This window comes from Heterostelium album (genome assembly GCF_000004825.1).
Source record: "Heterostelium album PN500 unplaced genomic scaffold PPL_contig12, whole genome shotgun sequence".
NCBI lineage: Eukaryota > Evosea > Eumycetozoa > Acytosteliales > Acytosteliaceae > Heterostelium > Heterostelium album.
In genome coordinates, this window is record NW_008805089.1 from 1,017,700 (window position 1) to 1,029,552 (window position 11,853).

General features: G+C 33.0%; 6 protein-coding genes across 6 annotated transcripts; 3 read left to right on the forward strand and 3 right to left on the reverse strand.

Annotated features, from left to right (window-relative positions):
• Positions 1–531: 531 nt before the first annotated feature.
• PPL_05635 (uncharacterized protein) lies at positions 532–2,065 on the forward strand (the record flags this gene model as incomplete). Its single annotated transcript, XM_020576510.1, has 4 exons — positions 532–676; positions 795–859; positions 950–1,186; positions 1,274–2,065. 4 exons carry the CDS (start codon positions 532–534, stop codon positions 2,063–2,065), a joined length of 1,239 nt encoding a protein of 412 aa, XP_020433759.1.
• A 225-nt stretch (positions 2,066–2,290) lies between these two features.
• PPL_05636 (UBX domain-containing protein) lies at positions 2,291–3,936 on the reverse strand (the record flags this gene model as incomplete). The annotated part of the gene is made up of 3 exons (XM_020576511.1): positions 2,291–2,932; positions 3,020–3,609; positions 3,681–3,936. The coding sequence occupies 3 exons, from the start codon at positions 3,934–3,936 to the stop codon at positions 2,291–2,293; spliced, it is 1,488 nt and encodes a 495-aa protein (XP_020433760.1).
• Positions 3,937–4,271: 335 nt separating this feature from the next.
• On the forward strand, positions 4,272–5,463 carry PPL_05637 (uncharacterized protein; the record flags this gene model as incomplete). Its single annotated transcript, XM_020576512.1, has 2 exons — positions 4,272–4,442; positions 4,528–5,463. 2 exons carry the CDS (start codon positions 4,272–4,274, stop codon positions 5,461–5,463), a joined length of 1,107 nt encoding a protein of 368 aa, XP_020433761.1.
• Positions 5,464–5,935: 472 nt separating this feature from the next.
• PPL_05638 (short-chain dehydrogenase/reductase family protein) lies at positions 5,936–6,973 on the forward strand (the record flags this gene model as incomplete). Its single annotated transcript, XM_020576513.1, has 3 exons — positions 5,936–6,005; positions 6,113–6,298; positions 6,384–6,973. The coding sequence occupies 3 exons, from the start codon at positions 5,936–5,938 to the stop codon at positions 6,971–6,973; spliced, it is 846 nt and encodes a 281-aa protein (XP_020433762.1).
• A 133-nt stretch (positions 6,974–7,106) lies between these two features.
• Positions 7,107–9,472, reverse strand: PPL_05639 (putative transmembrane protein; the record flags this gene model as incomplete). Its single annotated transcript, XM_020576514.1, has 4 exons — positions 7,107–7,671; positions 7,763–8,500; positions 8,923–8,948; positions 9,197–9,472. The coding sequence occupies 4 exons, from the start codon at positions 9,470–9,472 to the stop codon at positions 7,107–7,109; spliced, it is 1,605 nt and encodes a 534-aa protein (XP_020433763.1).
• Positions 9,473–9,902: 430 nt separating this feature from the next.
• Positions 9,903–11,318, reverse strand: PPL_05640 (uncharacterized protein; the record flags this gene model as incomplete). The annotated part of the gene is made up of 5 exons (XM_020576515.1): positions 9,903–10,173; positions 10,199–10,454; positions 10,484–10,596; positions 10,706–10,918; positions 11,299–11,318. 5 exons carry the CDS (start codon positions 11,316–11,318, stop codon positions 9,903–9,905), a joined length of 873 nt encoding a protein of 290 aa, XP_020433764.1.
• Between the last annotated feature and the right edge of the window lie 535 nt (positions 11,319–11,853).

The window sequence follows — 11,853 nt, forward strand, 5'->3', positions numbered from 1 at the left end:
GATTACTTGAATATATGTGAGTTGATAAATTTGAAAACATTAAAAAAAAAAACAAAAACTAATTTATTTTAACTTAACTGTAATTTTTTTTTGCAGAGAACCTTTTTCAAGGGAACAAATTGGAATAAATTGATTGATGTTGATTCTTACGACATACTTAAACTAATTTGGATTAGATTTTTTTGTTAAGATGATTATTTTGATTATTCAAAAATTGTAAGATTTGAGTGCAGATTTTTGCAATTAATTTCTGAAAAAAACTGATCACGACAGGCAAAAAAATCCTAATCTTTCAACCGGAATTTTCAAAGGAATTAGTTTTAAATTTACAATTGTGACTTATGTTCGGCAATGAAATTTAAAAAAATATAAAATTTAAATGAAATTTAAAACTTTTTTTTTTTTTTTTTAAAGTTTTTTCCTCTTTAAATTGGTGGTAGTGAAATAGTTAATCATTCATCTTATCATACCATATAATATTTTTTGATTGAATACAAACAATCAATTTTGTTTATTTAGTTTTCATATAAAATGAGATTATCAACACCAGTTTTGATTAATCTCACTTTATTAATAACAATTATATATGTATCATTAGCTATACAACTACCAAAACAGAGCACAACTCATGTAGAATGGGATTCAAATGATCCCGATCTTAAAAGAAATATCTCTCGTACGTTATATAATTATATTGTTAAAAAAGAAATAATAATAAGTTTAGTTTTAAATTTAATTATTTACATTTTGTTGTTAATTTTTTTAAAAAAACAAAAATTTGTTATACTAAATAGAATTAATTGTTGCGAGAGGATATCCAGAAGAAGATCATCATGTTGTAACACCAGATGGTTTCATTGTATGCACATTATTTTAGAAAAAAAAAAAAAAACAAACTATTCAATTATTTAACAATTTACTTCTAAAATGAAAATAGATATCAATTCAGAGAATTCCAGCCGGAAGATACAAAGCCAATCCAAATCCATACGGTGCAAATGGTAAAGCTGCAATTGTCTTGCAACATGGTGTTGAAGATATTGGAACAAGTTGGGTAATTCAAGAGAATGTCTATCAGAGTTTCGGATTTATCCTCGCAGATGCTGGATTCGATGTCTGGATTTCCAATGTCAGAGGTACCACTTACAGTAACTCAAGTATCAATACCAACCCATCAGAGAAAGCAGTAAGTGAAGTGTATTCAAATTAGATAATACTTTATTTAAACAATCATATTCATTTTCCATATTCATATTAATTAATAACATGTTAGTTTTGGGCATGGAGTTTCGATCAAATGGCAGAATACGATTTACCAACGATTCTCGATTATGTGAGAGGCGTCACCAACAATGAACAGGTTGGATATGTCGGACACTCTCAAGGAACTACCATGGGATTCATTGGATTTGCAAATGAGACTATTGCTGCCAAGATCAATCTCTTTGTTGCTTTGGCACCGGTTGTCAGAGTGACTCACTGCCAGAGTGCATTGTTGGACGTCTTGGCAGACTTTGATATTGTCGACATCCTCGAGTTGCTCGGGGAGAAGGCATTCCTCCCGGATACACCAACTCTTCAACATCTGCTTCCAATCATCTGTGGAAACGATCCATCGCTCTGCTCCAACTCGTTGGCTCTGATCATGGGATGGGACACCAGTAACATCAACAACACACGTCTTCCAGTGATTATGGCACACGAACCTGGCGGAACTTCCGTTCAGAACGTAGCTCACTGGGCACAGGCCAAGAAGCACGGATACTACAAATTCAATTACGGTCCCATCGGTAACCTGCAACACTATGGTCAGCTCACAGCACCCGCTTACAACATCTCAGAGTTTAGAGCACCCGTTATCTTTTACTATGGTGGCAACGACTATCTTGCCGATCCAACCGATGTCGAATGGCTCATTCCACAAGTGCCATCTCTGCTCTACAAGAAATTCCTCCCGACCTACTCGCATCTCGATTTCGTCTGGGGAGAGAATGCCTATCAAGATATCTATGATGAAGCAGCACAATGGCTTTTAAAGTATGCTACCTATCCAAATTCAAAATAGATAGACTTATACCATATCGATGTTATATTTACAACGACAACAACAACATAACCATATAACATATAAATTGAAATTATCGATGATAACTGTAATAATATTATAATAAATTAAATTGAATTTTTAATTGTAAATCATATAAACCTTTAACTTGTTCAAATCAAATTATCATTATATTAATTTGTCTTTTATTCAATTATTTGTTTCAACAAAAAAAAAAATCTTAAATTATTTATATTGAGTTGAATTTCCATTGTAATAGGAATTCTTTCCATCTTGATTATCATCTTCAGATTGATGAAGTTGTCCAATTCTATTTCTTTTCTTTACATTTGTCTGTTCCTCTTTCTTTTCCTCATTCTTTTCTATTGGTTGGAAGAATCCACCTTGTTGCTGTTGTTGTTGTGGCTGCGGTGTTGAATTATCATTGCTAAGTGTATGTATTCTACCGACTTGTCTTATGCCGGATGAAGATGGTCTATTTGAGGGTGTTGTTTGTTGTCTTTGTTGTGAACCTGGATAAGCAGCAGCAGAAGAAGAAGTTGTAGATGTAGTTGTAGTTTGTTGACTTGCTGGTGGATACCAAAATGGTGAGAATATACTTGAGACATAGTTTTTGAATTTATCAATGTATCCACCATCTTCAGACTCTAAAGTAGATGAAGTGGTGCTATACTGTGTTGTTGATGATGCTGGCTCTACCTCTGGTGGTGGAGTTGGTTTGCTGTTTGGATCGGAAGAACAGAGAGTAAGTGTTGCAGATGGAACCAAGTCTAGCACTCTCAAACTTAACGACATATCATTCTCAGTGAATATCTTTTTGGGATATGTAATCATCAAATAGTATGCATGTTTACCATCATTTCTATTCTAAATAGTTATAATGTATCATTCAATCATTTTCATTAATATACTTTTTATAATAGGGTAATAAAAAAAAAAAATAGAGATACATACCTTATCAATATAACTCTTTACATCATGAAGTTTATCATTTGGTGAAAAGGTAGATTTAATTGAGAATCCATTGGTTAATTTACAAACTATAGTTGTCTCTGTATATAAGGGTGGTGATGCTATAGTCTTGTTTGATTGTGTTGGTGATGTTATTTTACTCTTAACGGTTGGTGATGTCATTACTTTTTTACTACTATTACTATTGTTTGTTGATGATGATGTGGTTGTTGTAGTTGTCGTTGTTTTTGGTGGTGTTGCTTTTGGTGTTTCTTTCTTTATATTTGTAGCGTTATTAGTATTTGTCTTTGAGGTTTGTTGTTGTTGTGAAGATGATGCAATTGGTTTCTGTTGATTTGTTGGTCGTTGTTGTTGTTGTTGTTGTTGTTGTTGTTGTGCTTGTTGAGATTGTTTCTGTTGTTGAAACATCAGTAACATTAACAATTGAGCTTGTTGTTGTTGATATTGTTCTTTTGATTTTGTTAATATCGATAGTAATTCATCTGATGATTTATCACCGTTAGAGGTGTGAAGTGCAACACCATTCAATCCAATTGTAACAAAGAAAGGAAGTTCTTCTTCACTATAAGGATCTGATAAATGAAGAGTAATAATAAAAAAGACATTAGAATATATTTTTATATTATATAACAAACAAACATACATATTTTCTTTAAATTTATAGCATCTTCAGAATTTACATCAATCTTTTTTAAAATAAAAGTAGATTTGATGAGATCAGACAGTTGTTGTTCATAGTTGAATAGATCTAGTAAGAGAGGATGTCCATCTGTATCAGCTTCATTATAAACGACGACAGCTAGTATTTTGCTAGTCTGCTTGGATTGTTGAACTGCCTCTGCAAATGATTCATTAAAGAATACAGATTCTATTATCTCTGTACTATTATCTTCACTCATATTTATATTATTTTATTATTACTTCAATTTAATTTATCGGGCTAAAACATAAGTAAAAATTTAAATTAAACAATTTTTTTTTTTTGCTTTTAAATTTTTTAAGATTTAATTTATTATTTATCATGGTGTGTTACCACTACTACTATTACTACTACTAAAAATCATTTAAACATTAATAATAGATTATATACTTGATAATCTAATATTTCATGAATAATAATTATATTATTAAATTAAAAATCAAATGAAAAAACCAGGTTAAACTGTTTAGCCAAATGATTGAGTTTTTTTTTTTCTCGTCATTTACTTTTAGTTGTGAATAGATTAGTAATACGATGAATATTAAAGATGAAATTCAAAAGATATTTAATTGGATAGAGAATCAATGTCAATATGGTTTGATAGATCTTAGAACAAAAGAAGAATTTCAAAGACAACATATTATAAACACTACAAACATTCCTCTTGACCAACTACCACAAAGAATATTCGAATTACCACCAAGAGTAGAGTATCTATAAATAAGAATAAATAAGAGTAATTATATATACTGATATTTAACTATTTATCAATATATATATATAAAATTAGGGAAATAAGATATCATTTTTATATCCAATTAATATTGATGATAGTGGAACAATAACGGATCTTTGTGAATTAGAATCATATAAACAATCGATTGAACTTAGAGATACACTCATAAATAGATCAGGTTATCTAGTGGAGTTCATTTGCTATATCGATCAAAATACTCAAGATATCTTTTTTGCATCATTAATCAACGATAACAACAAAGATATCGATCGTACATTGGTTGAAAGTGGTTCGGTTTCAAGGTTACTTTGGAAAGCTTGTTCATTTTTAGAATCATCAATAGATTTAATTGACACTCAACTCTTAAAACAACTACAACAACAACCAGAACAAAAACCATCTATTTACTATTCATTGGATTTGGCATGTGGATCGGGTAGAGATGCATTGTTCATTGCCAAACGAGGTCACTCCAATGTAATAGCAGTGGATCACGATCCAATTCTCCTGAAAAAGATATCGGATGCTCTACCTCGCTATGGAATACCAGAGGAATCGGTGAGGTGCGTACAACTCGATTTGGAACCGGTTTACATTGATCCTGCACATCTCGATCGAGATCATTCGAATCGGTTGGAAACCAATGATCCTTTGAAATACACTGCCGACGAACTCAACAAGTTGAAATCACTGCTTGCACAACTGCGGGCACTGTCTCCGGTCAATGGCTATCACTTGGTGCATGTTGCACGCTACCTCTACCGGCCACTTCTCCCGATCATAGCAGAGCTAATAGTACCGGGTGGATTCGTTGTATTTCATACATTCATGCATCCATCGAAAGGCAAACCCAAACGTCCAAGATACCTACTGAACTACAATGAGCTCAAAGAACGATTTACAAACTCTTTGTTCGACATCATTGAATATCAAGAGACATTACTCGAGGATAATAGACCAATTCAATTTCTATTGGCAAGAAAACAATAATAATAATAGCGTATATAAATTCCATATATATATAAATAGTAAATAAATATCTTGATTTATCATTCGAATAATAATATTTCCGATGGATATCAACTTTATTTTATCATTTTTTTTCAATAAAAAAATCTAACCATTATATATATCATATCACCATTCCATTCCACTAGACAAATTTGATAATACCGGTAATATAAATAAATACATAATAAAATGATGATTTTTTTTCAATTTATTCATCATTTTCATCCCAAAAAAGAAATCATTTTTCAAGGCTCAAATTTCTTTTTTGATTTTTTACATTTTTTTTTATATTAAATTTTAAATTAAAAAAAATAAATTTGTGTTGTTCAAAGTATTGCTCATTTCAGTAAAGTCTTTCAATGACCCACTTAAAAGGTGTTTAAATTTCAAATCATTTAATTTTTTTTTATTCTACTATCTTTATACTTATTATCCTATCACAAATATTACAATGTTTCATACATCTTTTAGACCAATTCAATCAGTTGGATTAAGATTCTTTACTACCATTAAATCATCAGGTAGATATTTAACCTTTAATATCTTAGTTAACTTATCCATTTAATAATATTAATAACAATGGAATAAATCAATTTTTTTATTTTATTTTTTTATTTTAATATTATAGGTGGCAGACTTGATGGTAAAGTTGCTTTGATCACTGGTGGTGCAGATGGTGTTGGAAAGGAATCATCATTATTGTTTGCCAAAGAAGGTGCCAAAGTATTGGTTGTAGATCTTGATTCCAATAAAGGAAACAATGTTGTCTCTCAAATCAAATCCAATGGTGGTCAAGCTTATTTCTTCCAAGCTGGTAAGTATTATTTATTAATTTATTCTTTTACAAAAACAAGATTTTAATAATTAATTTAAATATTCCGTGAATCATTCATTATTAGATGTTAGTAAAGCAGAACAAGTAAAGGCAATGATCGAAGTTGCAGAGAAGAACTATGGCAAATTGAATGTGTTGTTCAATAATGCCGGTATTATGATTTCTGAGGACGATGACTCTGTCAATACCACCGAACAAGTCTGGGAGCAAACCATGAATGTAAATCTTAAGGGTGTATTTTTGGGTTGCAAGTTTGGTGTACCAGCTCTTTTGAGAGCCGGTGGTGGAAGTATCATCAACACTGCTAGTTTCGTCGCTTTGATGGGTGCCGCCACCCCACAGATTGCCTATACCGCTTCGAAGGGTGGTGTATTGGCCATGTCCAGAGAGTTGGCAATTATTCATGCACGTCAGAATATCCGTGTCAACGCACTCTGTCCAGGTCCATTGAGAACCGAGCTCTTGGATAAATTCTTGTCCACTCCAGAGAAGAGAAATAGACGTCTCGTTCACTTGCCAATGGGTAGATTTGGTTTGGCCGATGAAGTTGCCAAAGGTGCTTTGTTTTTGGCCAGCGATGACTCTTCATATGTAACTGCCTCTACATTCTTGGTAGATGGAGGTTTGACTGCTGCCTATGTAACTCCAATCTAAACAATAGTTTCTTTGTCTTTTTTTTTTTTTTCAAAACGATAAATAAACATCTGTATTAATAATTATAATAATAAGAACACAATTGATATTTGAAAGTTTAAGTTTATCAATAAATATAGTTATTCATTTTTATTTATCCAACCAAGTTGGTTCTTGAATTTTCCAAGTCGGCTTGGGTGGTTGAGTTTGTCGAGTTTGAAATCTCAGATGTTTCATTATTTTCACCACCATTATCAACATCTTCATCATCATTATCATCACGACCGTCAGTCTCTCTATCTTGATTATAAGTTGAATCGACAATGACTTCTGTTGTTGTTGCTGTTTTCTTTTCATTGTTGGACTCGATATCCAACTCTTGGTTGTTATTCTCGGTATCATTATCCATGAGTTGACGTACCTCTGACGATTTGTGGTGTGGCTGCGAAAGATTGTAGATGGCCAAACCAGAGATGATAATAACGAACGAAAGGAAGTACAACCAATGTAACTTTCTGTCAAACAAGAAGATGGCAAAGATAATAGAGAACAAATCCGATGTTAACAATGAAAGATTCATCATAGTTGCACCGGCAATTCTCATCATAAATGGTGTAATCGAATACATGGCAAACAAACAAATAGCAAAACCAATAATATATCCAATGACACCACCACTCCAAACCATTGTAGTTAATTCATTTCTTTCCAAAATAGACCTAATTTAATTAAATAGTTAGTTAGTTATTTTTGAAAATATGAATATTTAGCATGTTTGTTTGTTTGTTTGTTTGTTGCTTCAAGACTTACAATTGAATAGCAGAGATAATCGAACCATAAATACCGAGCAATGCCAAGTAAGTATAGTTATCATATTTCTTAACGGTGAATTCTTGTCCAACATTTGAAATTGAGTAGAGAACACACGAGATGAGTACTAGCATGTCACCGAGCAATGGGTTGGAGCCACCGTTGGCGCTCTCACCTTGGAGTATATCAGAGACTACGAGAATGACCATACCGACAATCGATAGAACAACGGCGAGAATATGCACAAAGGTATAACGTGTCTTGAGGAAGATACGTGTGAGAATCACTACGCATGGGATGGTGAAACAATCGAGTAGCATAATGGAGGTGATCGTTGTGTACTGATAGGCTTTCACTACGACGTAGTTGGCTTCGACATCGATCAGTGCCAGCGGAATGAGAATGTGTGATTTCGTCTTGATGGTCTTCCAGAAGGTGCCACGCTTTATCAAAACGATTGAATAGAACATCAGGAGGATATAATTGAGCAAACTCTGTGATGTTGGAATATTGACACCGTAGTTGACCACCAGCAACTGACTGAAAACACCGGTACCACAAATACACAGGGAGATGAGCTGTCCAAGCGCCAATCCATGTAGTTTGCCACGTAGTAGTTGCTTATCTACCAATCTCAAACTATCGATGAAATTGACTTTGAAGTAGTTACGTACTCTATCTGTTGTTTGTGAAAATCCCATTATTATTTCAAACTCGACCAACAAAAGTTTTGCGATACTATATATATAAAACTTTTGAAAGCTATATATAGATTAATGTTTATTTTGTATTGAATGATTAAAAAGACTATATTTATTTTTTTGTAAAAAAAAAAAAATAGATATAGAAATAGATATAATATAGATATATATATAATATGTATCTTGATTATTCAAAAAGTAGTGTTCAACAACGACAACAACAATAATAATCAGACAACTGATAGTCAAAGTAAAAGTCGAATCCCGGTAACAATGTTTGTCGTTAAAAAAAATATAAATAACTTGAGATTTTTTTTTCGTTAAAAAATAAAAAAATTGTCGGAGAGGAACGGAAGAAAAAGACGAGAATTTGTGTTGATGTATGCTTATGCTTCGGGTTTTGTGATTATACCCTTTACTTTATGGGCGTTGATTTCTATTCTAAAAAAAGATTTTAACTAAACTATCAATTCACCATTATTTTGCTAAATAATAATTTATTTATTTTAGATATGTTTTGTGTGAAAATATATACACCAACATTTTGTTATACCACACATGATATGATTATCCTTTCTTTTCTTTTTATAATGTAAAGAAAAAAGTAAAGATTACTTGTTGTTAAAAAAAAATGTTGTTGAAGAAGATGTTTGAAATAAATTGTTGTTGTTGTTGTTGTTGTTTGATGTTTGATGTTTTTTTGATTTTCGACCTATAAATATTAACTTATTACTTCATAACCACCTGCACCTTTACGTTTGATCATGATTACTAGTGTAACGATAAACAAAATGATGAGACTACCGAATGCAATCGGTAGTGCAATGTCGAGTTTACGAAGTTGGTCAGTGTCGGATTTGGTTGGTGTAGGTGTTGGTGTGGGAGGTGGTGTTGGGTTGTTTTCTTGGTCGCAAGACGCTCCGGTGTAGTTGGGAGCGCAGCTGCAGTTGTAGGTGGAGTTGGAGTTGATAGAGCATTGGCCATGTACACATTGATGTAATGATACCATGCACATGCTCTGATTGTTTTGTGTGAGACAGATGCCCGAGAGCGTAGCGCAAGCAGTGCACGACGCCGTCTTGCAAAAGTTGCAGCTGTAGCCTTCGCACGCCTCGTCGCAGCCAATCTCACTGCTGCCGTTGAGCGGCGAGTAGTTCTGGTAGAAGCTGCCAGAGATGAGATAACCGTTGTAGGTGTCGTTCAAAAAGACGCCGCCACCCGGACCGTTCTCAGCCGAGTTGAAAAACACTTGACTCGAGTCAAAGGTGAGCGACGACTTGTTGGATGGCGCGTTGATGTAGATGGCGCCACCCGAATAGTCGGCGGTGTTATTAAAGATGTTGGTCGACATGATAAGATTCTGACGGAATGCATGATCGAGAGTGATTGCACCACCCGAGATCTTGGCGAAATTCATTGAGAACTCGCAGTCCGTTGCTTCAATGGTTTCCGAGTAGACGGCGCCACCAAAGCCAGTGGCGATGTTGCCGTGGTATGTCGAGTAGCTGGTCTGGAACTCCGACGAGTAGATGGCACCACCGTATTCGGCGACGTTCGAACGCAGCTGACTCTGTCTGATTGACTAGGAGTTCACTGGTGGTGAAGACCGGCGAGAAGATGGCACCGCCGCGCTCGGCGACATTCGAGAGGAAGTCGCTGCTGACGATGGTCGTGCCATCGCTGTAGATGGCGCCACCCGAGTGTACGGCGCTGTTCGATATGAATATAGAGTTACGCACATTCAGTGAGTTTGGATAGGTCAGCTGGATGGCGCCACCATACTGACCGGAGCAGTTCTGAAAGGTGGAGTTTGAGATCATCAGAGTGAACGTGTTGGAGTTGGCCGGTACGTTGATGCACGAGTCGTAGGCATTCTGAATCGACATCGAATCGATCAGTGTATTCGAGAGTATATGTGAGATGAACGATGGTTGCCCCGAGCAATCGACCACCGGTGCGACAAACACCGATTTGTCCGGCGATATCACCACCTGACACGGCAGATTGAATTTGAGATTACAGTTTTCAGGTCCACTATAACGACTACCGAATATATTTATATTTAAAATATCTATTTGTGATAATCCTAAACCATTGATTGCATTTATACAATCATTTATATGTGTACAATTTCTTTAAAATGAACAAAGCAAAAAAAAAAAGTTAGTTTTTTGATAAAATGAATTTTCTAAAACACCAGATTGAATGATTGATTTGCTTTGCTTTGCTTTGCTTTGCTTACCTTATGTTTGAAGATGGTGTAAATGGTTGACATGTAAAAGATGTATTATAAGTTGGGTTGACATTACAAAGATATTTATTTACTGAATCTATTGATTTATTTTCTTGTTTATTATTGTTATTATTATTTATATCATTACTATTACTACTACTACTACTACTATATCTATCGTTATTATTATTATTTGCACTTACAAAACTCGTATAAAATATACTAAATAATAATAAAATATATAAAAAATGACAGGTACGCCAACTATTATTTTTATTTCTACTGTTGTTCATTTTCCGATGACTTTTCGAATGAAATGTTGTTGCTGTGTGATCGATTTAGAACTTTTTCTTTCTATTTCTTTTTTTACTTTTTCTCTTTCTTTAAAATATATAAATTAATCAAACATCATGATGTTTTAATATAATGTTATTGGGCTATTTCTCTTTAAAGTTAGTTTTAATTTACTACTGGATTAGTTTTTTTGATTTATTATTATTTAATAGTTATGATTGCTTTGATTTGTGACAAGCTAATAAAGTTTATCGTCAAACTGTTTATTGGTATTGTTGTTATTGTTGTATGGGTCTCTCTAGATTGACAAGAAACTAACCACGCTCATTCAAATGGGTAAAAGTCTTGCTACTTTGCTGTTTACTAATTTTTTTAAAAAAAAAAATTCATTTTTATTTTTTAACAAGGTATTCATTTGTTGAAATTTTTATTTTTTGGTTCAAGGTTGTTGATTGATGATATAATTGAATAAATATCTCTCTTTTCAAAAGCATTGCTTCCCAAAATTTTTATCATGATGAAAGTTGATGACAGATAATTACTTATTTAAAGTAAAATTAGAAAGTTTATTTTTTGTTTAAGATTAGTTTTTTTTTTTTTGGATTAAACAATTGTTATAATATATGATATATGATCGATTTACAAATTTCAAAAATAAATAAAATAATAATATTAATTTTCGTTTTAGATTTAATATTTAATATAACAATTTAAATTGAGTAATCCCACACACAGTTTTTGAAAACGTTACAAAAAAGACTTGAATCAAATTTTTTTATTCATTTCTTCGCTTAAACACAAATTTTTTGGCTTTGATTTAGTGCGACGAAAAAAAAAAAAAAAAAAACAAAAAAATTGATAAA